The 26298-nt window shown below is 49.7% G+C and overlaps 2 protein-coding genes across 3 annotated transcripts in view; one reads left to right on the top strand and one right to left on the bottom strand.

The window, feature by feature from the left end:
- TASOR2 (transcription activation suppressor family member 2) overlaps positions 1-11101 on the top strand; it is a 33023-nt gene extending 21922 nt beyond the window's left edge. For both annotated transcript variants that reach the window (XM_090132564.1, XM_090132621.1), the window contains 8 exons: positions 887-1787; positions 2298-2802; positions 3740-7102; positions 7542-7667; positions 7919-8072; positions 8608-8713; positions 9302-9477; positions 9783-11101. In XM_090132564.1, the coding sequence (XP_089988690.1) occupies positions 887-1787; positions 2298-2802; positions 3740-7102; positions 7542-7667; positions 7919-8072; positions 8608-8713; positions 9302-9477; positions 9783-9901 (5450 nt within the window). In that variant the 3' untranslated portion in view covers positions 9902-11101. The remainder of the gene's footprint in view (positions 1-886; positions 1788-2297; positions 2803-3739; positions 7103-7541; positions 7668-7918; positions 8073-8607; positions 8714-9301; positions 9478-9782) is intronic.
- A 103-nt stretch (positions 11102-11204) lies between these two features.
- On the bottom strand, positions 11205-26282 carry GDI2 (GDP dissociation inhibitor 2). The gene is made up of 11 exons (XM_031605100.2): positions 26101-26282; positions 19518-19625; positions 18557-18656; positions 17726-17860; positions 16383-16581; positions 15917-16048; positions 15059-15158; positions 13938-14109; positions 13141-13285; positions 12280-12334; positions 11205-12192 (listed from the first exon to the last, which is right to left on the bottom strand). Exons 1-11 carry the CDS (start codon positions 26143-26145, stop codon positions 12037-12039), a joined length of 1347 nt encoding a protein of 448 aa, XP_031460960.1. The 5' UTR covers positions 26146-26282; the 3' UTR covers positions 11205-12036.
- Between the last annotated feature and the right edge of the window lie 16 nt (positions 26283-26298).

Here is a 26298-nt window from a genome sequence, read left to right as displayed (position 1 = left end):
TGCAGACAGACTGCAGTGGATTTAGGAGGCAGCTTGGATAGTCCCAAAGTGCAACGTCTGCAGGTGCTGGCTGGGAGTCTGCTTTTAAACTGAGAACCAGTATTAGGCTGCCAAAATAAATGATGGAACAGGAGAGACACTTTCTGCTAATTTGTCATGTTTTCTCACACACACACTTTGATGTCTTTTCAGATCTGTCTCTGGTCTTTATTTTCCCTCTTCGTGGAGGCTTTCAAGACTGGTTTTACCACTTTGGCTCAGTTTATCCAATTTTCTCAGTCTGTTATTGCCACATGCTGTCAGACTTCCTGATACGTGGCAGTTTTCATTAGTTCTGCTGTCACGTGGAGATTCCTGGAGCAGTTCTAGTCAGTTCTCTGGCGTGGGCAGTGTGTAGGGTGGGTCCTGCTGTTGAGTTTGGTTCATTCAGAGGAGTCTGCCCACATCACTGTATGTAACTCATAAAAGCTGAACACCAGAATCTGCCAAAAATGCAAAATAAGAGTGCTTAGCAGTGAAAAACACTCAATTGATGTGTCCCACTGTGCATTTCCCAAGGATATTAAACATAACACATAAAGCTCTAGCACAGTTCTTACCTCTGGATCCCATCCCATTGATTTCTGAGAATTACCCACTTCCTGAAGTCAGGATCCCAACTCTGGATCCTTCTGCAGCACCGTCACCTTCATACCATGGAGGTTTTGGGTTTTTATGAACATGCAAAGCTCGTGTTGGAGAAGCATCCTTTTCCTGACAAACAGGTCCTTAATATGGAGATATTGGAGAGGTGCTGGATGCCACAGCATCTGTCTAAATGCTGTTCATTTTGAACCCCCTCTCTTGTGACCTCCACTTATTCTCTTTATTTTTTTTTTTAATGCAGAGTGGAAGGATCCATTCTCCATCCTCCCAAATGAAGTTTCTTCCCAAAGCCACGCAGCAGACAGCCAGATGGGTGAGATTTATCCCAGCAGCATCTCTGGCCATGCTTTCGATATGAATGGCAGTGACTATGAATCCCATGCCTTGAACTTGCTGGCAGACCTGGCTCTGGGTTCCTGTATTCCTCCCTTTAACCCCATGGATAGCAAGATGATCTCTTTGTCCTGCAGCTCATCCACTGACTCTGCTAAGGAGCAGCAGAGTCATCGTAAGCCCAAGTCCTCACGCAGTGCTTCCGACCACGAATACCACAGGGTAGACAAGCTTGCAAAGGCAGCTGTCTCATCTAGTAAAGCACCTCCAAACCAGAAGCTTCCCCCTATTGGAAAAACAGAATTAAAAGACTCAACCCCTATTCCTGGAGAGAAAAGCTTTGGGGTTAACAGCAAGAACAGCCAACAGACATGTGTGCTGCCTTCAAGGGAGACAACACAGGAGGCCACCGAGGTGAACAAACACTCCTTCATCTCCTCTGAGCACTCCTACGCCTCGCTGATGCCTGAGCACTCAAAGAAACACAGAGGTGTCCCCTACCCTGGGTCAGTGCCCTCCAGAAATGGGACCAGGAGCTCCCGAGCAGCACCCTTGGTTGGGAAGGTCCTGCCCTTCCGCCACCAGAACAGCACCTGCCCACAGAGCCCCTTTGAGGCCATGATGGCAAGGTGCAGGAGCAGCCTGCAGCCTCCAAGGCTAAAGGTGGACTTTGCCAAATCCCACACGGTCAGCCACTGTGGTGAGTCCGTGAAGGTGACGTTCCAATGGGAAGAGGAGTATCTCTTCCATTTGGACAGCAGGTACACCAATGATGCCCTGGAGAAAACAGTCATCCGTGCCTTGCATGGGTAAGTCAAGCCTGGAAGGCCATCTGCAGGGGACATCCCCTGCTAGAGCACTTTGGGAATGGGTTTTCTATGCCTTTTTTTGCTTTGCTTTGCTTTGCTTTGCTTTGCTTTGCTTTGCTTTGCTTTGCTTTGCTTTGCTTTGCTTTGCTTTGCTTTGCTTTGCTTTGTATGATGATTGCCCTTTTCTCTATGCTGAGATGCCCCATTTTGTTGCATCAAAGCTCTGTGCTTCTGCAGATAGAATGGGTATCTGGAGTTGTGCCTGTTTGCAGCTGTGAGTTTCTCTTATTTTCAAGTTGGAAACCACATCAAGTAATGCAGCTGAGCACTTACAGCCCCCCTGCACTGAGCTTTAGCACTGGAGATGAGTTACCTTTGTCAAGCAGTGGGAAGAGGAGGGCATATAGATGTCTGTGCTCATTGCAGGGGAGTTTGACTAGGTGACATTTAAGGGTCCCTTACAACTCAAATGATTCCATGACTTCAGGCTGTGTTTGCTTTTTCTTCAAGGCCCTGGGACTCTGATCTACCCGACGATGTGGAAGAGATGAAGCTGATACTTCACATGTGGGTAGCTCTGTTCTACAGCAAGCCCAGCAAACTCCTGAGCAGCACAAGGAAGGTGGTGGAGCACAGCAACCCCAAGAAATACGTCTCACTAAACAGCACCGGAGACTTTTTTGAGCTGAGTGAAGACAGTGATGATTGCTTTGAGTTGGAGACATGCCCTGCAGATTCACGGTCAGATCCTGACCAGACTCCTAGCAGCTCTCTGGATCCCAGCACACACTGCCAGGGCTGTTTCAACCCAGAGGAGAACCCTGCAGACTCTCAAACTGATGCTGATGGGACTCCTGGTGTTGTTGATAGTACAGTATCATCCTTTTCAGGGGAGGAGGAGCCTTCCTCCACGAGCTCAGAGAGCCCTTCCCTCACTGAACACGCAGATCAGAGCAACCTGGCTGGAAAATACAGAACTGAGGAGTGTGTACATGACGTCTCAACTGTCACTGCAGTAAGAGCTTGGGGTGTGGGTGCTATGAGCCTGCAGGGCACACGATACATTTTGTGCAAGTAGGTTCTTGTGGGAGGAATGGAGCAGGTGTGCCTATGAGCTCTCTTGGAGTGAGGTAGTTCAGTTCCCTGAAGCATGATACATGAAAGTCACTCAGTAGTTTGCTGCCCTATGCACACATGGTCAGAGTTCTCAAAAAAAAACAAACAGAAACAACCAAAAAAACAAAAAAAAAAAAAACCAACCCAAAAAACAAAAAACTTTCAGGCCTCAATTCCAGTTCACAGACTGAGCTGTATCTCTGGGCTCTGAGAGAAGCTGTATCCATCACTGACTGAGAGAATGGGAGCACAATGTGTGGGAATCTCAAAGAATTGGAGCTAGTAAATATCAGTTTTCTCAAGGCCACATCTTCTCTCTAGGGTCTGAGCAAACCCTCAATCACTGGACTTCTCCAGACCCTGGAGAGAAGACTATTGAGCAAACAAACCCTCAGTCACTGGAGATCCAGCATGGCTCAGTTTTTTTAATCAGTCTAAAGGTCTCTACTAGAAATCTACACTTAAATGAGGGAGAAGGAAAACCACAACTATCCAAGATGGGGTTTCAAAAGCCTGTCTGTCTCCTCTGGGCATTTTCCAGCTTGTGATTGATCCTTATTGGGATCTCAGTAAAGTTTGGTCTGTTCTTAAGCCTCCTCGCTGTATAAAAAAGATAAAAAGCTTCAGATCCTTTCCCTGGCTGTCTGTGGGCATGGCAGTGACTCCTGTGGGGTAAAGATTCAACCTGGACTTATTTGGGAGGCAAACTTATCTCAACAGATGCCATTGGGGTGGTTGTACTGACAAAGTCTGAGTTTTTAAAATGTCTACATCCTCATGCATGGGATTTTGCAGTTCCTGTCTTGAAGGTTAACCTCTCGGTTATGTTGTTTCAGGTTGAGCCACTCAAGGAGGAACTGATGGATGCTGGGATGATCCCCAGCCCTTCCAATGAGCTTGGTGATACTGGTGAGCCCCAGGTTGTGCTGGGCAGGGAAAACCCACACGGCCAAATTCTGAATTTCAACCCAGCTCCCCAGATTGATGCCCTGTGTGCTCAGCATGGAGGTGGAGAGCAGCCAGAGAACAAATGGGCAGTGTGCTCAGGTGGTGGCTCCAGTCCTCCTGAAGAAAGGGGGAGCATGGAAGATGCTGGACATGGTATGGACAGCAGTTGGGCCACCAGCGATGGACCACAACGTTACTGTGATTCGATGCCCTCAGAAGCAAGTCTCAAAACTCACTCAAACCCCATTGGACTTGGTGAAGAAGAAGGGGAATCACAAGATCCCATAGGACATACAGAAAAAGAGGAGGAAAAGGTGGAGGAGGGAAGAAGAGAGAAAGAAGACTTGGAAAATGAAAGCATGTTCGCAAGATCTGTTGATTTAGCATTTTCAGAAAGAGGTGATGTAGAGCTGGTGAATTCAGCACCTCCAAAGGACTTTGGCATTCCTGGAGATGGCCCTATGTCCATCCCCACTGCCTCTGTGTTACCCTGTGAGAATGGATCAATGCCAGTGCCATCGGGTGGAACTGGGACCGGACCTCAAGGACTTTCTGGTGATGTAGCCCTCAGCCTGGGTGCACTGCAGGAGCCCTGGGGGACTCTGGCCATCCCAAGTGCAGAGACAAATGGTGTTGGTGTGGCACACGCAGACGATCCCATGTCTGTGCTGCCATTGTCCCCCATTCTGAGCCTTGTCCGTGGGGTTACCATTACAAGCAGCTGCCGATCTGCCAGCGAGATGCTCAAGGATGGGTTGGAACAGAAAGATGAGGATTGTGCGCCCTCTGCAGAAACACGGGTGCTTGCTGGGAGCAAAGCTGCCTGCACAGCTGGCCCTGAGTCATCACGAGGCCAGGGACCCTTCCTAACCCAGTCCCCTGACTCCAGCTCTATCTGCTTTGATGGAGGAACTGATGTGAGGGCTGCTCCGGAGGACCAGGTGACCACAGCTCTCCTCCAGGCACTCCTACAGACTCCAACAAGGAGTGGCCCAGGAGGGAGTTTTTCCCAAAGGTGTGCAGGTGATGTTAGCGCTGAGCTCACATTGCTGAGCACTGGTGAGTCGCACCCAGACCAGAACGAAGTTTCGGAGCAAGGACAGCATGGCAGTCCTGCCAACCACACAGATGTGCTGGATGAGCCCTTGGGAGCATGTGATGGCCAGGGCTTTGCCTTCAGCTGTGCAGCATGGGCAAGTGGCTCTGACACTGAGGCAAGCACTGATGTGTGCCTTGGTGCAGAGAAGCCCCCTAGGAGCAATGAAACGAGCGCAGTTGATGCACCACAAGAGCTGAAGACCTCTCTTTGTGACCTGTTAGAATCAGATTCTTCCTCCTCAATGAGAGAAGAGGAGCCTGTTGGTGATATATCACCACCTCTCACTGTGGCCCAGCACCAGCGGAGCTCTCCAAACAGCCCATCCCTGCCTTCCCCCCATCAGGACCCTTCTCCTCACGGTACTGCTGCAGAGCCCCATTGTTGCTTATTAGAGCAAAGTGAGCAGGAAGCAGACCTGTGCCCACATGGAAAGCCATGCAAGACAATGGCTGCTGTAGAGCAGAGTGTGGCTGCTGAGAAACCAGCACTGGATGGTTCCTTGAAGCCTGGATGTGCAGAAGGAGTGAAGAAGGACTTGGGGCTGTGCCATGCAGAACCTGCAGAGAGCCCTCCTCTGGATATGCTCACACCTGGAGAGCCAGGATCAAGGCCTTGTTCTCCTCTGCATGGCCACAAGACTGAGCCAGACCCAGTCTTTGGCGTGGACCCCAAAATGAGTCCAACTCATGCTCCAGATGCTGCCCCAAGCTCCAGCTGCATGGGACAGCTACCCTCAGATGCTGACAGCAAGTGTGCCTGCCCCAGGAGCCCTGAGGACTGTAAGGGAGGAATCAGCATCCCTCCTCCATCATTTGGAGCAGGGGAGTTCATGCTCATGGGAGAGCCTGGGTCTTTGTGCAGCCAGGGTGACTCCGCTGTGTTGGCTGATCCAAACTGTGCTGATGAAGAGTTGGAAGAGGGAGAAATCCCTGTTACGTCAATGCCAACATCACTGCTATGTGCAGACACTGGAGAGAGCTTAGAGGTTAGTGACACTGGGGACATTTTGGATGCTCTCCTGAAGGCAAAACGCTTCCCCAGCACAGAAAAACGTGTGGGTTTGAGCTGGGAAGATCCATCCTACAGGTCCTCCTCCAGTGACTCAGACTGGGAGAAGCATTTGGGACGCACTGCTCACCCCCTTCTTACACCCAGGGGTTGCCACTGCTCAAGGTCCATGGGTGCCACAAGGACTGACTGTGATTCCTCATCCTCCATGAGCTTGGGGTGCTCAGAGGGGTGCAGTGAGGAGTGGGGATCGCTGAGCACTGAGGAGGGCTGCTGGTGGCCCACCAGCCAATGGAATACCAGCAGCAGGCATATGCCACCCTATGTCAATATCACGGACAGCTGGGGGATCTCCAGGGATTACCTGAACTTCACGGTCACCACAAAATGCCCAGGCAGGATGGGAAGCTCACAAGGGCAGACTCATTTGCTGGAGTCACTGATGGGGACGTGGAGGGGTTTTGAAGAAATCACCCAGCACACTTTGGATATGGAGCACCTCCGTTTCCATTATAAGCTAAAACAGATCCTAAGGAGTGGGACACCACCCCATTCTACCTCCATTTTTCCTAGAGACTGCTCTCCCCAGCCATCATCTGTGCGAGGAGCTCCTGCCCCTCACTCCCTGCGAAGCAGAAGCCCTTTGCAGGTGACAATCTTGCCCTCGGACACATGGCCACGTGGCCTCAGGTCCCACCAGCAATGCAGCCACCGCAGGGACATCTCCCATTGCACTCCATCATGGGACACCTGCTGGTGGCAGAGGAGCAGAGCCAGCTCCCCAAACCAGGGCTGTGCAGCTCCTTTCCATCTCAGCAAGCTCAAATATGAGAATAAACTGAAGGACTCCCGTGGCGACATCTCGGTTATCCTCGATGAGTACGCAGAGTTCAATAGGGTGATGATGAGTAGGGTTGACACACAGGGTGAGAGCAGAGAGAAGGGTTTGGCACGGGGGGAGACCATCAGCACTCAGCGCTGCGCGTCCCTCCCCAGGAGGACTGCTGCCTTTGAGGATGTGATCACAGAGCTGTGCAGCACGCTGCAGTTCCGCCTGCGCAGCGTGGCCGAGGAGGCGTGCAGGCAGCCTGGGATGTTTTACCTGGTGGAGACAGGAGAGGAACCCTTCTTTGCAAGAGTGAAGGTAATGGTTGGATGGGGATGGGAGGCTTTGGGATCAAAGCCATGGGCAGAAGGAGAATCACTGAGGTTGGAAATGACCTTTAGGATCAAGTCCAACATCAGCCCATCATCACCGTGCCCACTAAAGCATGTCCCTAAAGAGAATCATAAAATCATTAAGGTTGGAAAAGACCTCTAAGATCACCAAGTCCAACCCCATTCCTATGGTGCCCACTGACCATGTCCCCAAGTGCCGCATCTCCCCATTCCTTTGACACTTTCAGAGACAGTGACTCTTCCCTGGGCAGCCTGTTCCAGTGCCTCACCACTCTTTCTAAGAAGTTTTTCCTAATATTCAGCCTGAGAAGCTCTCATGCTCTACAATCAGGAACCATCACACCTGGCTCTTGCACGGTTGCGAAGATGTTTCTTCTACAAACACATAACAATTTCTCTTTCAGACATTGCTGAAGAAAGATGGCCACGTGGAGATTGAACCTCTGAGCTTCTGCAAAACGAAACATCGGGACACCAACTGGCTGCTCATCATTATCAGGAACGAGGACATCTCCTCACACATCCACAAGGTGAGGGCTGAGGCTGACCCAAAATGGATTTATTTATGGGAACAGAGCCCTTCAGATGGGCTTTGGCTCATGGGCTGCAGGGAATATGCAGGAGACCGATCTGCCTGTAGCTCCCCATGTCAGCACCCATGGTTGTAGAGCTGGGCTGTGGAGATGTGAGCCTCAGGGTGGTGCAGACAGAGGATGAGGTGGGCTCTCAATGTTCTCTTGGACCACATGCTGTTTTCACAAAAGCATTCTGCCTTGAACAGGTCCCGTGTTTGCTGAGGCTGAAGCACTGTCCCAACGTGGTGTTTGCTGGAGTGGACAGCCCCGAAGACATAACAGATCAGACGTACCAGGAGCTGTTCCATACTGGTGGCTTTGTGGTGTCAGACAATGAGGTGTTGGAAACGGTGACATTGGGTGAGTCCCTCGTTTGGATGCAGATAATGAGCAGGTTCAGCTCCTGGCTCCATCTGCAGATTTACCAACTATTTGCTTTCAAAAACTTAACATTGGCATCCTCTGTTTGCTAAACGGGAGCAATTTTTGCCCTCTGATCAGTGCTTGAGACCCCATCTGGATAAATGGGTCCATATCATGGCTCCTAAAAATATCAAAGTATTGGCCACCAAAACCATCAGTGTGAAGCAGTGGATGTGTAGTAATGTCCAGCCTGGACAAGGAGGGCAACAGGGAGACCTTGTTGGTCTCTTCAACTTTTCAGTGGGATGAAAAAACACATCCACGCTCCTCCTGGAGATGTGCAGTGATAGAACAAGTCTCACACTTTACCCTGTTCAATATTAGGGGGATAAATCTGCAGAAGTGTGTTTTCAAACGCCGGGATGGTATCCCAAAGAGGCTGTGAGTCCCCAGCTCACTGTGGCAAAGCCCTGAGGGCCCCATGGTGCCCAGCTTCCAACAGGACCCTCACTCACTCTTGCTGTCTCCCCAGGGCAACTGAAAGAAGTGGTGAAGGTCCTGGAGAAACTGAACAGAAGCGGGAGGTGGAAGTGGTTTCTCCACTACAAGGAGAGCAAAAAGCTCCGAGAAAACGTCAGGTAATGGCCGTGTAGCAGCAGATCTTTTGTCCTCAGTGTCCTTGGCAAAAGGGCAAGGATGTAGGCACCATAGTGGAGCATGGGCACACAGGGGGTGTTAGGTGCCTCCAGCTGGGCTTTGGCATCTCACAAGATGAACATGAAGGTTTTTACACAATAACTCCCCTTATCAGTGAGTGTGGCATTGCCAGAAGTCGGTATTTGCACAGGCACAGGTAAAACACAATGGATTTTTTTTTATCTCTATGAGGGAGCAGCAGGACTGGGACCTGAAGAGGAGCTGGTCCAAAATGCTGTGCCTTGCACATGATCCCAGATGAGGTAGAGCTCTGGCAGTTGCCTTGTGCACCCTGCTGCATCTCCATAAGGCAGCTCACCCTCTCTTTGGCACATGAGCTGGTTTGTTCTCACTGAGCAGAAAATACTGCAACAAATGGGGACAACTCTGATCCTCTCCACCCTGAGCAATAGCACACAGTGGTTTTTAAGACATGGTTTCTCAGCCAGCTGAGTTATGGCAGGGAGGTATCTCAAAGCTTTGGGCAGCACATTTTGGCGAGGACTCAAGCTGTGCCCCTCTCCCTGCAGGGTGGATGCCAACGCCCATAGGAAGAACTTGATCCTGAAGTCATGCCAAGACCTCATTGAGGTGCTGCACTACCACGCGTGCGATTCCAGCTCGTCCCCCAGATCAGAGTACTTGAAGTGCTTGTTGAACCTGCAGGTCCAGCACGTTGGTGCCAGGTTTGCGGTGTATCTCACAGGTGAGGGCAGGCTCAAGGCACCCCCTGACAAAATACTGCCTCATTCAGCTCTCATTGCTGCTGCAGTGGCTGATTTGAGGTGTGGGTAAGCAGCTCTGTACTGCGAGTCAGTGCAGTAACTTGCAAAACAAATAGGTTTTTGGGGGAGGTCTACTCAATTTTGGCAGTTGTTCTGGCTGAGGCTGGGAAGCTTTCCCATTAACCTGCAGAACAGAATAACTGCAGTGGGATCTGGGGGGTATTTTCTGCAGCTTTCCGAAGAATCTCATTTGAACGTCTGCATTACAGTGCCATTCTTTTTGCAGAAAAGCCCAGCGTCAGCAGAGACGTCTTTGAAAACAAAGGGATCCTCGTGGCTGACATCAGCACCTTCCTGGGGATGGCACAGAAAGTGGCTGCCCCATTTAGGAGAAGCTGCTGGTAAGAGGGAGCTTGAGATTGACTCCCCCAGGCTGCTTATTGAGGCATAGGGATGGGATGAAGAGCACAAGGAGCAGCTCCTGGGGGCTGGCAGGGAGTTGGCACACAGCAAGAACACGTGCCAACATCTCTGTCCTGCAGGTGACAAAGCTGTGCTATGGGGCAGCTCCTCTCTGAGTCCTACAGTTCTGCTTGGGGTCTTCCAGCCCTCCAAAGGACAGCCCCAAAGCACACAGTGGCAGGGGAAGGGTGGCTTCAGTTCTGTATATAGGAATTATTTAAAGATGGCTCAGTGCAAATCCTCTTGCAGATTTGCTACCTGCCATCGAGTTAGGCGTAGGACGGAGGTTATGTTAATGTTACAGTTTTTAAGTTATTGTGGTGGTTTTAAGCAATTAGTGCAGCTGACAATGAAAGAAATAGGAAAACAAAATGCAGTTTACTTGAGGGGTAGAAGCAATACTATGAGCTCTGGCTTTCCACATGACTGTTACTGTACACAAGTGCATGTGTTGGATGCTGGGGGGGGGAGGGGGGGTATATTTCAAATGCCATTTGGGGACCATTGTCCAACTCTGGGGAAGCAGAAATCTACTCTACACTACATTTCAAGTCACCCTCGTTGCCTCTGGGCTCCATTTCACTGTGGGGATGTGAGTCTCCTCCAGCAGATGGAAAGTCCTGTAAGTGCTGGAAAAGAACCTCTTATTTATAGTAGCTCAGACCCACGTGCACCATGAAGAAAACAGCACTAAGGACCTTTGTAAGATACCCTCTGTCTTCACGTGGAGAACATCTGTCCTTTGTTGTTTGGTTTGTTTTTTTTTTTAATGAAATGACATAAACTGTACAGGATGACTTTGTACATAGTTTGACTAATAAAAGCCTGAAGCTTTTCTATGGACCTTCTCCCTACCTGTAAAAACCCAGCATCTCAGAGCAGGGAAAAGCTGTTCCATTGACTTTTCTTACGTGCTCCTAAAGTAAGCAATATCTGAAGCCACATCAGCACCCTGCAAAGGAATCACAGCAGCAGGAATTATTACTACTGCTGTAGGCAGGTGTTGTTTCTACATGTAGGCACTAGGGGGGGGCAAGGAGAGAGCACCTGTGCCTTCCTCCAGCTCCAGGCCTTGCTGCTGCATCTCCTCCTGTCAAAAGCCAAACTGAGGACATCCGAGCCCCTTTTTTGAGTAGGAAATGCTCTGCCCCACTCACGTTTCACCCTAGCGAGCAGAAATCCGAGGGGAACTCAAAGAGGCGATGCTGCTCGTGCAACTGAAGTGAATCAGACCAGAGCACAGGACTGGTTTTCCAGAATTTGGCTTTACTTCGCAGTACAGAAATCATTTGGAGCCTTCAGGAGACACAAGAAGCACAGGCTCTGTCATATCAATACCGCAGTGCTGTTTGGTCCGTCCCAGAAGCCACCGGGGTTCAGAAAATACTCCCACATCTTGCCTGCTCTGTAATTTGTTCTCTCAATTTTATTAAGATTAAAACACAAAGGAGCCTTAGGCACAGCTGTGTCCCAACCGATGTAAACAGTTTTAGAAGCTTAAGTGGAGGTTAAGTTCCGTGCCCAGAACTAAGCCAACATTTGCTGCTACAATAGATGTGGTCTTTGTCCATAATACAACTTTGCCACAGAGTTAGATTGATGGGAGAGAGACTCAAGGGATGCTGTCCACAATAATGGAGTGCTCAGTTTCTAATTTCCTTGATATCAGGTTTGAGTGACAACCGTCACATCTACTAGCTCACCAGAAGCACATAATTGTGAAGGATGTTTACAAATGATTAAAAATACAAGGTAAGACACAGCTGTCAATGAGTTATTTCAATCTGCACCAACATCTACGTCTGCAAAAAAAAAAAAAAAAAAAGTTCAGTCTGCCTTTCACTTAAAGGTTAGTCATTAAATCAGTAATTTGCCAGATTCTGGACAGCAGCCCTACTAGAATGAAATAATTAACACATGATATCCAAAAGGGGAACATTACCAGTGCAGTACTCTTCAATCTCTCAGAGATGGGATTACAAAAGCAGGCCTTACAATATTGAATTTCATACAGTGTTCATTAAGTTCCTTATATATTCATATTAGCCGATTTAATTTCTCCTAATTAGAGACTCTCATTACTGCTGCTCCTCCTCCCCGTAGATATCGTTCTTCTTGCGTTTCATCTCTTCAAAGTCAAACTCTGATCCCATCATTCTCTTATAAATATCTTTGATGTCGTCGCACGTTGTCTCAAAGTGAGTGGTAGCGTCATAAGTGCGAGAAATGAAGATCTGGAAGGAGAAGGAAAGAGAGGCAGCAGTTACAGCACCAAAGCTCTCCTCGCACACCACCACCCCTGGGCACAGCCCCTTACAAACCTGGCTCTCAGTTCCCAGGTCGGTCGGTGCAAACAGGTCGCTGATGCTAACAAACCTGGAAGGAGGAAAAGAAAGCTTCTTCAGCGTGGGTTTCAAGTAAGAAGAGCTGAATTAAGAGGTCACTGCTCCGCCCAGTGCAGAGGGAATTCAGGATTTAAGCATCTCTATGAGGCTCATTCAAGTCCCAAAGCAAATGGGATCCTGGGCTCTGTTAGAAAAGGGGTGACCAGCAGGGACAGGGAAGGGATTGTCCCTCTCCTCTGCTCTCGTGAGGCCCCATCTGCAGTACTGCATCCAAGTGTGGGACCCCCACTACAAGACAGACAGGGAGCTGTTGGAGAGGGTCCAGAGGAGGCCACAAAGATGATCTGGGGACCGGAGCACCTCCACTACGAAGACAGGCTGAGGGAGCTGGACTTGTTCAGCCTGGATAAAAGAAGGCTGCGAAGTGACCTCATTGCAGCCTTCCAGGACCTAAAGGGAGCTTACAAACAGGATACTTTGCAAGATAACAGCAGGACAAGAGGAAATGGTTTGAAGTTGAAGGAGGGAGGATTTAGGCTGGATGTCAGGGGGGAGGTTCTTTACCATGAGAGTGGTGAAGTGCTGGAACAGGCTGCCCAGAGAGGCTGTGGATGCCCCATCCATCCCTGGAGGTGTTCAAGGCCAGGTTGGATGGGGCCCTGGGCAGCCTGGTCTGGTATTAAATGTGGAGGCTGGTGGCCCTGCATGTGGTTGGGCGGTTGGAGCTTCATGATTCTTGAGATCCCTTCCAACCCAAGCCATTCTGTGATTCTCTGCCTTTGTTCTCAGCCACGTGCTGCAGTGTGGGAGGTGAGGAGGGGTTTGCTGTGTGCTTACTTCTGCTCAATGGGCTCCAAGAGGTCCAAGGCCGGCTTGATCTCTTTCTCTGGGTCCGCGGTTTCCACAGTAGTGCTTGCAATAGCAATGTACTTCCCCTGCGCTGCCACGTTGTGTGCAGAGGAGATCATGCAGACGTAGATATCTGAGGAAGGAAGCACATAGCAGCAGATCAGGACACACCAGGTGCTCAGGTCCATCCCAAACCCCCTCTGCTTCACCCACACTCCTTCCTGTTCCCGTATTGCTGCATTTCCCTCCATCCTGCACGCAGCCCTCAGCCCCCACACACTCCACCCACTTCTCCTGGGGATTCCCCATGTGGCACTGTGACCACAGGCACACAGACTTCTCTCTCCCTCTCTCTCACAGACACAGCTGAAGTGCAGCCTTGCTGGAACCCAGAGGACTTCCAGACATTGGTTTACATGCTTAAACACATCAGGAAAAGTGTAATTAATATTCCAGCATATACAAAGGTGCCGCTGCAAGGCTGCAACAGCTTCTTGGAGTGGCACAGAGCTGCCACCAGGAGTTAAGGAACTGAGGGGTGCCCAGAAGCAGTGACACTGAATAAGGCCAGGGAGCAGAAAAGCAGAGCCACCTGGGGATTAGAAAGCTTCATGTGAGCACTGCACAGCCCAGAAGAAAGCCAGGAAGCTTCCCTTGGAGAGAACGCACACTGAGAGGCACCTCTCCAGAAAAAAAGAGCATGAAATCTGCCACGAGAGCTTCACGAAGTACATCTTCCTTTCAGGGATGTGCACAAACCCTGAGCGTCGCTGCTCTCCACACACCTGATTTCCGATTGACCTGATTCTGTGGAATGATGATCTGGCACGAGTTGGCATCGTTCGTGTTCTTGATGGGGTGGCTCAGGATGCAGATTACCCTGATCACTTGGCCAACCTTTGTGACACGGTCCGAGACGTAGCTGGGGTCGCAGATGAGCTGTTTGCAACGAGCAACCTGCAGAGAAAGGCAGCAATGTATGGAGGTGCACAGCTGTACAGCATGCAGACTTTGGGGGAAGGATGGCAGTAATCTGAGGTGGCTGTTCTGCCCCAGCTGCACGAAGATTGTATATGGCTGCATGCTCCAGCTCAGCACAAATCACAGCCCCTACTACACAGAGCTGTGTAACTGATCACATCTCCCCCTCATTACTCAGTGCATAATTAAGCTCTTACCATTACAGAGCCTGGTCCTTCCAGTCTAGGACCGTAATGTGCTGTGGTCAAGGCTGAATCAAACTGTTAAGAACTCACCATTTCACATTATACCTCATTACCATGGTAATGTTTTCACATTTGACCAATTTTGAAGCCTGCAGGCAGCCTGCACTTGGGCACATCAGTCTTACAGCACAGATTATCACCTCTGCTGCTAGCTGGGATACATCACCCATGCCCAGAAGGGACACATTACCCTACCACGGAGTGCTAAACTGTCCTGTGAAGCTCCCACTCCATTTGCAAACACACTTATAGCTTCCAAGCAACTCGCTGCACTCTTGCTAGTTTTATATTGCTGAGTTAAGAAGCTGTGGAAAGGCCGTGTGCCAGCAGGCTGAGCAGCTAATCCTTAATGTCAAGGGCAGAGCTGGTTTCATACCCAGGTTAGACAGCAGCAAGCAGCTTCTTTCCAGTTTTACCAGCCTGGTTTATTTAGAAGACAACATTGCTGCTCCCTAGAGAATCATTCTGGCTCCAGGAGTGGAATTACTGTATTGTACTCCTCACATTAACATTATCAGCACTTTTTAAGCTCACGACATGAACAAACTGGCACCAGCCAAACAATTTAGCTTCAACTGATGGGTTTTCTACTGCATTTGTTCAGATTGATGACTGATAGCCTCAACTTAAAGGCAAGACAGCAATAATGGGAGTAAAGAAAGAACCAGAGGGTACCATACCTCTCCTTCGGACTTCACACCAACAACTTTGCCATTTTCTATCACAATCTCTTCAATGGGCTTGTTCAGCATGTAGGTGCCTCCATATATAGCACTTAGCCTGCAAGAGTAAAGCCACTTCAGCACATCCCAAAGGCTTTTCTTTCTTTCCAACAACCCCTTCCAGCCCTGCTTGGACAAACCATGCATTATGCTTAAACCTCTTCAAACTATGCTGCCTAAACATCCACATAGCAGATGCTGTCTGCCATTCAGAGGCAGCTGATCAGAGGGCTGGAGCACCTCTACTGCGAAGAAAGGTTGAGGGAACTAGGCTTGTTTAGCTTGGAGAAGAGAAGGCTCCAGGGAGACCTCATTGTGGCCTTCCAGTACTTGAAGGGAGCATATAAACAGAAGAGGAAACGGCTGTTTATGAAGGTGGATAGGAAAAGGGGAATGGTTTTAAACTGAGACAGGGGAGGTTTAAATTGGATATAAGGAGGAAGCTTTTCACACAGAGGGTGGTGATGCACTGGAACAGGTTGCCCAAGGAGGCTGTGGATGCCCCATCCCTGAGGCATTCAAGGCCAGGCTGGATGTGGCTCTGGGCAGCCTGGTCTGGTGATTGGCGACCCTGCACACAGCAGGGGGTTGAAACTAGATGATCATTGTGGCCAGGCCATTCTATGATCCTATGATTCTCCCCACAATGCATCAGCGTTGGGAATGAATTACAGGTGCCATTGCATTCAGCTAGGAGTCCACTTGGCATAACAAAGTCCTGCAGCATGAACGCCACAGGCCATGCTGGGTATCATACCCTCAGCAGGTGCCACAGGATGGCTGAGAAAACAGCGGAAGCCAAAATCAGGTTCTCACCTTGCAAATCCCTGTGGCAGCTCTCCAAGGCCATAGAGGGGGTAAAGGTATGGGCTTTTCCCGTACCGAGCCAGAGACTCGCTGTAGAGCTTAATCCTGTTGATTGTTTCTTGGCATGGTTGATCTAGGTAACTGGAGAGGGAAGTTAGAAGATTTGCAGTGTTTCATAAACCAAGACTTGAGGCAAAAATACACCCAGAAAAGCGGAAACTTCCCTTTCCATCACATTGCCTTCCCCATCCAACTGGGGAGCATTTCCCTTTCTGAAAAGCACTCTACATCACCAAGTGTTGTTCAGAAAGGTGGTACTGCATTAACTCCAGGAATATCACAAGATTTAAACACCTCATCAGCAGAGGACCCACCCCACGCACACCTGACGCTGTGCTGTGTGAGATACCCAACCCACAGGGTCTGTTCTGAGCTCTAAGTGCTCATTGATGGGGAGGAGTGAAGCCACACTTACTCATCAGTCCTGTACAAGGCGAGGGCATGGCCTGTGAAGTCTATAACATCTTGCCCCAGGTCAAATTTCTTATACACATCACGCATGGTGGTCTTCTTGGGATCAACGCCTTCAAAAGTCCGGGGGTCGTTCTCATCAAAGTTGGCAACATACACTAAGAACTTCCTGAACCGGCGCTTCTCGAACAAACCCATTAAGCCTACAAACACAGATGTTCTGTCAGAACTCACACAGCTACCAAATGGTTTCTCGAACTGCTGAGCTTTTCAGGCATCACTCAGTGAGGCAGATATCGGCCCCAGGTGCTAAGCAAGGCTCTCTGTTCCTCCACGCAGCTCCTTCCAACTGCAGGAAAGCTTGGAGAGCAGTTTCCACCAGACCTGCTGAAATGCCTGACATGGGCTTCCAAAAAGAGACCTGTGTTTGGCATCTGCCACCAAAGCAAATGGTGCTGGGCTCTCTCACAGACTCACCAAGGAGCTAGCAAGCACTGCTGGCATCAAAATTCCAATGCAAGATTGCACAAGGCACCATTCATGTGTTTTAATCCTGTACAAATTGGAGAAGCAAGACAGGGCTTGCTGAAACACAGCACCAAATGCACCTCCGTGCTCTGTCAGTTTGAGTCTCTTCAGAAACTACTGACAAGGCAGCAGTGGGGCCAACCTGAAGGAACAACTGATTGCTTCACAGCAGCCACAGAAATAACCTGGCGTGAGGAAGGCTCCCATGTGCAACCAAGCTGCATAAAGGGAGCTGTATCTGCAGGAGTCACTGGAGCACGCAATGGTTCTACATACATCATGCAGCTGAAGCTAATGGGCTGCCCTCTGCTAGCTCCTAATGCACATCACCAAGTTATTATGTAGTTTTACAGTGAAGAGGGAAGTGTAAGCAGCTGAGAACAATTAAGACTGAGCTTGGTGCCACGTGGACTCGATCATTCTGGTTTGCCTGCTGACAAATGCAACATTTTTCTCATCATCCCATCCACTGAGGAACCAACATTAAATATTTACGGGAAGCATAAGGCTCAAATGTAACCTTTGGATGAATTAAAATACTGCCAAATTCTCCTGCTCTGAAAGCTCCAAGAAAACAGTAAATCAAAGCTCAGGAAAGCCCAAGAGCCACAATGCAGGTCAGAGTAGATGCAGAAGGACTATGTGTTAAGCATAACTTGTGACAGTGATGGAGTTACACACACCACCACCACCACACGAACAGCCAAAAATTTCTTTCTGACACCAGCACAGATCAATTATCCTTCTATATGGACCTGTCTTGCCTTTATTTAGCAACAATAGCCACAGTAGAGGAAAAAGTAAAACACAGCTACTCACTGGATGCCAAGGCTTCTGCCTCAGTGGAAGGAACTTTGTAGATCTTGCCTCCCTTGTAGACAAAGCTTCCCTCGATCACCTTGAAGTCTAAATAGCGAGTGACTTCTGTGTAGAGCAACATCTTTACCAGCTGACCTGTAAGAGAGGTTTGGCACAAGTCACCAGAAGCAGCCTTCAGCAAGCAGCTCATCCACTGCAGTCACAAACACGTTGCTGTGAGCTCCACGTTGCACCCACACAGCTCCTACACCTTTGTGTAACAGACAGGGAGTGGCAGAGGTTTATTATTAGGCAGCTGTAATGCTTTCTTACAGGCAGTTCACAGCCTCCTCATCGTTACTCCAGTTTCCATCAGCCCCCGGAGTAAAAGCCATCCTGCAGCAAGTTAATCCTCTGCTGCTCTGCTCTCTGTAGTTTATCTGCACTCAGCATGACAAACAAGGTCACATCTTTGGACCACAGCAGTTTCTCACCCTCACCATTCAGATTAGCAAAGTCTGCTCTGGCTTGAAACGCAAACACTGAGAGGACGTTGGAAAACAACCATTCAAACCTTTAAAACATGCCACTGCTGCACCCACTTTGAGCCAGAGACATCTTCTAAGTTGGAGAAATCCACAGCCAAAGCAATCACAGAGCAGGAGCTGCTGCATGAACACCTATCTGCGTGCAAATCAAGGGCAGCAAGCTTCCAGCAGCTCTGCAATGCTTCAGCAAGTTCCCCAAGAGATCACAAAATCACAGATAGCTGAAGGGCTGCTGATTTCTTTCCAAGCTGAAGATTCCAGGCTAAGCTTATGAGGCAAAATTGGAAAGCTCAGTATTGCTTACCATTAGCCATAAGGAATTTTGGAATTAGGTCCACGTTCCAGTCTCTTCCTCGTCCCATAGATTCTGGTGGAGTTCCTGGTAGATTAAACCTTTTATAGAGCTTTGGAGAGAATATAAAACTTATTGTAGCAGAGGAAATATCTATGTGTATACTTTCTCCCACACAGGCACACGCTTTCCACCCTCACATCTCCCCAACAGAACATAAGCTCTTCACAGCAAGCTGTTGGCTAGGGTTTCATTTTGAATCTGACTTTTGATGCAGCACACAAAGCACATCCAATGAACTCTTACAATAAAAATCAGGCAGCGTTATTTTGCTCACCCATCCTCTCTTCCTCCAAGGCTTAAAAAGCTTGGCAATTTAGAATCTGCTGAACCAAAGTACCATTTAACGTAGCTAAAGGTAACTTGATCCAAATCCTTCAGAAGATGACAGATTCCTCCATGTATTTATACTGGGAAACAGATTGAAGTCTCTAACCCAGTTAAGCAGCAAAGAGAGCAGTGCTCTCTCTTTAGGGACTACACAATCTGACAGCAGAAGCCTGTAAGCAAGTGAGGAAGTGCCCGCCTGGCCAGATGCGCTCAGATAGCCTGCATCACACCAGGGCACAGAGAACACACAGCATTTTTTAGACCAACATCTACCACCAAGCACTGCAGAAATGATTGAGCTGAGGGGTTTTAACGTCCAGCTGCTGGGTGTTGCACTCCCAAGCAATCACTCAAATATGGCGTGCTGAGAACTGCAGAAAACAAGCACTATCTACCAAGCAGAAACACACCCCCTGGTTTCCTCCCCACCATTAGCTGATGTGGGGGTACCATAAAACAGTCTTTGTCAAAGGAAACCCTTAAAGACTAATTACTTGGAATCCACCCCTAGGACAGCCAGAAATAAAGCCCCTTTATGTGCCCGAGGAGGACACAAGAGCTGGGCGTCAGCCTCTGTACTTACATCCTCCAGAGGTGTAATGGATGCACTTTCCCCTCCATAGTAAGAGTTACGATCCATGTGAAGGACTTTCTTCCCATTCACTGACATGATCCCAGAGAGGATGCATTCCTAGAGAGGGAACAAAAAGATGCAAAAGATGCTCATCCTTGCAGACGGGCAGCACCACCACTTAGAGGGGACAGCAAGAATATGAAACCTTGCCTTGAAGGAATCCAGGTAGCTTCCTCAAAAACTAAGTCCTTATTTATTTGCCATGTTGGGTCACACAGGACAGTCAGCAGTGACTTTCAGAAGGTACAGGCATCACAAAGAAGAAATAAAGCCACTTGGGAGCTTTACCACCTCGGTGACACTTTGCACCCCTTGCTGTGTGTGCACCCAGATTACTTTGAGCAGCAGATCGGCTACTAAATCCAACACAACACCAGAAAGCTGAGAGTAATCTTGGAGGGACACAGCCTGCAGGACTAGCATGGTTGAATGCCCACTAAAACACAACTTTGTAACTGACCTGATCACCAGTTCTGGCATTCATAAACCAAAAAGCTCAACAAGAAGTTGCTTACTTGCATGCCTGGGATGGCTCATCACAGAAGACTTACTGATCTTGCCTGTTCTGCCTCAGCTCCCTCCAAAAGGAGAAATGAGTTCATCCTCCACCAACCTCTGCCAACGTTATCATTTGGGTTGTCCAGCCCAAAGAGGAGATGGAGAGGAGAGCAGGAGTCAGACTCAATGATCCCTGGGGGCTTCCCACTGTAATATTCTGTAATTCCAATTTGCAGATCTGAGCCACATCTCAACGACCCCCCTCCCCCAAGCCATCCCACTGCAGGAAGGTTGGACTGGAAATCACACATCCAGCACCAGCAGCTGGCTCCTGCAGCACAGATCCATGTTTCGTGCCTTCCTCAGCAGCCTGCATGCATCTGCAGAGCATGGAAACCTCTCTTCCTCCATCACTTCTTCCTGCTGCATGGTGTAGGAGACTTCTTACAAACTCAATTATGGGCTCGTTTTGGTGGAACAAAGCCCTGCCAGTTCATCACCAATGGGATGCCACAGTAATTCAGGCCCCAGAGAGCAGAGCAAGTTTCACATTAAATCCAGGTAACAGTTTGTGCTCAGAATGGGACACTTCTTCCCACAGAACCTCTCCATGATCTACTGCTCCTTCAGCCACCACGAGACCCTCTGTGGGCTCCAGATCCCATCCTACAAGGCCCCTCTGCTTTTCAGCAAGCAGAGACCCTCCCAGCAGGCACATCCAGTCTCACAACACCAGCAGAGAGCGCCACGAAGCACTGCACAAGCGAAAGTACAGTTGGGTTTTATGGTTGTCAAAGTGTTAATGATCTACCAAAGCAATGCAGGACTGTTGCATCACTGTTAGCCGCTGTGATCTCCTCTGTGAAACCAGAAATCAGAGTGCTGGCATCACTGGTCCCATTTGCTGAAATGATTTGATTGCCTGGAACATCTTCTGAAGCACTGCCAGCCTCCACACTGAGCCCTCCAAGATTTCAAAGTATCAATTGGAAGAATGAAGATACAGTAAAGGCAGCAGAAGCTACTTTTCTTCTGCCCAGATGTCAGCTGATTTCCTTCCTCCTCCACTTAAAGAATCTTCAAAGCGTTTGTTGTAGCCCTGTCATCCCAGAACAACACGCCCACTGCTTCCCATGAGAGCATCCCTTCAGCAAGCCACATTGCCAGCATCACTCTATAGCAAATTTGGGTACCAGTAAGAGATCTTGATTACCTTTCCAACCTTATTTCGTACCCATTAAACGTTGATTTGGGGATTAAGGCCCACTTTATCAGGTTCACCCTATCACCACAGTTCTCAGTGCTGGAATCCCACAGAGGCCTTTGCAGTCGTTTCCCATTGCAGCTGCTGAGCTGATGGCACGTTCATCAAACACACAGGATGCACAATGGGTTTATCCTCCCAACTCAGCAATTCCTTTCGGCAGCTCTGCTGGCTGAGCGTTCAGCTGTAACTGTTCTCACACTCAGAAACATCAGATGTGTCATTTGGGTTGGGGAAGGAGGAAAACAAACAGGCTGCGTCAATAAGGGAAGGGCTGGAGAATAAGTGTTTAGACTGGGGTAAGAAAAAGAAGAAAAAAAAAAGGGGGAAGCTTCTCAGTTCAAATTTGTGGTTTTCTGATCGTATTGTAGACATAAACCCTGCTCAAATGGGTAAAACTGAGCAGCTGCTGGCAGCAAGATACAGCAGAGGGTGGTCCAGGTGTCCAGCTGGAATAAAGTCTCTGTGCAAGTGCTGGTCACGCTGTGCTGCTACACTCCATGGCTCCAGACAGTTCAGGTTATGACACTCTCAGCTCCCAGCAATGGCATAACATTGCCCAAAGAATGGCAGCAGTCTTACAGCAATCGATCTCATGTGCAGCACTGCTCTACAGTGTAACAGGGGGTGAGAAATGTAGAGGTATAGCACGCAGAATACAAATCCATGGGAAAAAAAAAACACACAGGAGTGAGGAGAAACTCAGCAGTGGCTCCCCTCACTGCCACAAACTGGTCACAAGACAACCTTCTGCACGCAGACACCTCCAGAAACTGTGGGAAGAAAGTGAGTTTCTATGGACTCTCTCCAAGTAGGGCAGCAGTTCAGAAAGGCTCAGACAGACCGATGGAAACCTGAGCCAGTGTTGTTTCATCCAACAGCTCCAAGGGGAAGATCTGCTTGGCCCTACAAGCTGCAAAAGCAGCGAGCATTAAGCAATGCCCTCAGCGACCAGGGGATGATGCAAGGGACAGGGATGCTCTGCTCAGTTCTCACTGTCACTCTGATGCTCTTTCTAGGTCCTTACGCAGCAAGGTCTGTGCCTGTACAAGTGAAAACAAAGAGCCAGGCCTCTCTGCTCTTATAGAAAGTGAATCCGTACCTCTGTGATGGATTTACATTGCTTTCACATGGTGAGGCAGTTGGCAGGTAAGAAGCTTAGCTCAGCATAGCAGTGCCTGCAATGAGTGAAAACCCCAGAGGAACGCAGAGTTCATCTGTTGGGGCTGAACAGGGCGGTTTGCTTTTATGCTCAGCGTTCACATCCAGCATCCCACTGTTGCACTGAGCACAGATAACCACCTTAAGTCATTTAAGAGTATGTTGGAGAAGCCATTCCCAGCAGCATCTGCAATGTGGGAGAAAGAGCAGCTCCGTGCTGGGCAGCCAGACACAAACACCTGCCCATAGCCAGCACTGCACCACGTGCAGAGAAGCTCGAGAGGAGCACAGTGCCCTAATCTGAGCACTGTGAGGTTAATTATACCTGATGTGCAAGCCTGGAGTATCAGCAGTAATTCAGGATTAAAGATGTGCTGTGATTATTTTTCCCCCTCCGTGCTCCCAAGACACAGCTTGGCACTGCCATTAGCATGCATCAGAGGAAAGAGGGGATGCATTCAGTCCCAGTCTGCACGCTGCCTTCGTTACTGGGTGAAGAGATTGATAGTGGAGAGAAGCCATTCCCAGTGTAATATCCCAGAATGCTTTCAGGTCAATCAGAAATGGCATTCACACACGTGCTCTGGTGCACTCACACAGCCCTGTGGATGCAGTCAGAACTGACCACTGCAACAAACTTATCTGCACCTTCTTTATACAGGTTTCAATGACTTTTATTTATAACCAACAGCTGATTTTTCACTTTGGAAGGAGAAAGAAAATCCCTCCAGGAGAGATCAGACGTTCACTGCATCTCCCAAATGGGCTGGGTTGGCTGTTCTGTGTGTTTTGTCCCCACATCAGTCCCTAGGTATTGTATGTATGACAGAAGACACAGCACAAAAGATGGGCACAGCCCAGCAGGCAGCAATGAGCAAACAGGATCTCCAATTCATCTCACCCTGTTTAGGCAGTGCTCTGCCTGCACCAGGCTCTGCCCTGACACCACAACCAGACTGTTATATAGGATGAGGCACATCCCAACTCACCAGCTGCACCGTGTCCGGATGAAGCCCATAATGCTCTATTTGGCATTTCAGAGGTAAAGGCCACACGGCACACGCTGCTGTCCTGCAATCTCTCAGCTCACCTCAGAACCCAGATGTAATTTATTCCTTCTAAGCCAACCGCTGATCATTAGCACGAGCTCGTCTCACAAGCGATTCCACAAGAGGCCTTTTGTCAAATCTACATTGGTATTTGTCAGTTTGAAATTAAGCACGGCACTCACCAACTTGATACCAAGCTTCCCTCTAAAGCATAAATTAACATTTTAATGGCGCTCGCATCTATTGGAAGCCTAAAGAAGCTCATTAGATTTCATCTCCCCCCAAAAGTCCTGCTTTGGTGAAGGCAGATGCAGCTTCTGGGGACAGTTTTCCCTATCAGAGGGAAAAAAAGGTTTTTATTTTATTTTTTTTATTTCATTTTTTGCCTTGTAGGTCATTCCTGACAGCTCAAAGGCAGAGACAGGAATGAGAGCAACCAATAAAGTTGGCTTCACCCCACAACGCTCCCACACTCTGCACATTTCCTTTGTGCCACATCGTGGTTTTGTGACAATTCTTCCCAGAGAAACCAGATAGGAAAGCAGCTTTGTCCTCAGCCATGTGTCAGCAGACACAGTGCCTCCCCTCAATCACAGCGCACGTATTTCTATTTACAACGACCACCAAAAGGGGAAATGGGGTGGGGGAAATATCACAGCCAGCCCCAAAGACCTCTCTCTGCCCATTCACCAATTAACAGGAAAAAACAAAAGCAGGAAAAGCACAAACGAGAGGAAAACCTCTCCACCATATTGGATTTTCTCCCCCCCCCCCCCCCCCACCTTCTTCAGACAATGCCTCCGATTTGCAACCTGCAATCCAGCACCAAGCCCTGAATAAAATCACAGCAGATAAACCAAGCAGCAGCTCAGCGCATCTCCCCACTTCGAAGGAAGGCAGAAACCTGAAGCAAACCCCACCAGCAGCAGCGCTGCCATTTTTTTTTTTTATTATTATTATTCCTTTTCTCTCCTTCTCAGCCGCCTGCAGCAGTGTGGGGCCGCATCCTCCACAATAGGACAAAGCCACAGCGCTGCTCTCCACCCTTCCCCCCACCCCTTCACCCCCCCCCCAATTCATCCCGAGTGCTGTCAGGAAGGGTTAACAGCAGCAAAAGGTGGGACAGATTCGGAGGAGGGGGGGGGGAAATTAAAGAAATAACGAAAGCAGAGGGATTTGACAGGCGTGCAGGGCTCACCCGCATCCCCATCCACTCCCCTCCCCCTCCTGCTGCAGTCAGGATGGAGAGCTGAAGGCTGCAAAGGCGGAGCAGTGCGCGGGGCTGCCTCCACCCTAAGATGGGCTCAGAGCTCTGGATGGTTCACAATAATAATAACAATAATAATAATAAAAGAATGCAATTCATCCCCTTAGCGCTTTGTTGCCCACATCTCTCCTTAAGTAACCGCATTTCTTGGGGGCAGAGAATAGGGAACGACCCCCCCCCTCCCGAAAACGGAATATGAAGGGCTACGGGGGTACACAGCAGTGCTATGGGGAAGGGGGTGGGATTATAGGGGGGGCTATGGGGGAAGGCAGTAGTACTATGGAGAAGGGGTTGGGATTATGGGGGGGGCTATGAGGAAATGCAGCAATGCTATGGGGAAGGGGCTGGGATTATGGGGGGGCTATAGGGATGCACAGCAGTATTATGGGGAAGGGGTTAGGATTACAGGGGGCTATAAGGGGTCATAGCAGTGCTATGGGGACGGGGATGGTATTATGGGAGGGCTATGGGGGAAGGAATTGGGATGATGAGGGGGGCTACGGGGGAAGGCAGCATGGGGAAAGAGGTGGGATTAAGGGGGTACAGAGCAGTGTTATGGGGAAGGGGTTGGGATTATGGGGGGAGGGAGGGCCTAGGGGTGTACACGGCAGTGCTATGGGGAAGGGGTTGGGATTATGGGGGGCTATGGGGGAAGGGGTTGGGATTATAGGGGGGCTATATAGGGGAGCAGTGTTAGGGGGAAGGGTTATGGGGGTACACAGCAATGCTATGGGAAAGGGATTGGGATTATGGGGGGCTATGGGGAAAGGCAGCAGTGCCATGGGGACGGGGTTGGGATTACGAGGGGCTATAGGGGGACACAGCAGTGCCACGGGGAAGGGGGTGGGATTATGGGGTGGCTATGGAGGAAGGGGTTGGGATTATGGGGGGGTATGGGGGTACACAGCAATGCTATGGGGAAGGGGCTGGGATTATGGGCGGCTATGAGGGGGACACAGCAGTGCTATTGGGACGGGGTGGGCAGACCCAATTTAGATGGAGGAGGAGAAGGGATGCGGGGATTCTCATAGGGTGGGCTGTGAGGATGAAGAACACAAAATGCAGCGGGGATGGGGGAGAGAATGAGATGAAATGGGTGCGGGGGGGGCGGAAGGGAAGGGGGGGAAGGTGGGCAACAGAAGCCTGAAGAAAGGAATGGTGAAGCAACCACGGCGATAACGGGGGGAGAAGGGAGGAATGAGCTCGGCTGTGTGAGGGAGGGGGCTGTGAGGGAGCGGGGCCGTCAGGGCGGCGGCTCAGGGCCCAGGCCCGAGCGGGGCGGTTCCTCCTCACCGTCAAGCCGGTGCCCAGCACGATCACGTCGTACTCCTCATTCATGGCGGCGGAGGAGGAGGAGGAAAGGAAAAAGGGAAAGGTTTCTCACGGGGTCTCTCTCCGCCGGCCGAAGGTTGAGGCGAACCGGACGTTGAGGGGCCGCGGGAGCGGAGAAAATGGAGCCGCCGCCGTGAGGAGAGCGCGCTGAGGGAGGGG

Source organism: Phasianus colchicus, chromosome 1, assembly GCF_987193195.1.
Source record: "Phasianus colchicus chromosome 1, bPhaCol1.hap1.1, whole genome shotgun sequence".
NCBI classification, from domain to species: Eukaryota; Metazoa; Chordata; class Aves; order Galliformes; family Phasianidae; genus Phasianus; species Phasianus colchicus.
Note: the sequence above shows the minus strand (reverse complement) of the source record. Positions and strands in the feature narration are given on the sequence as shown.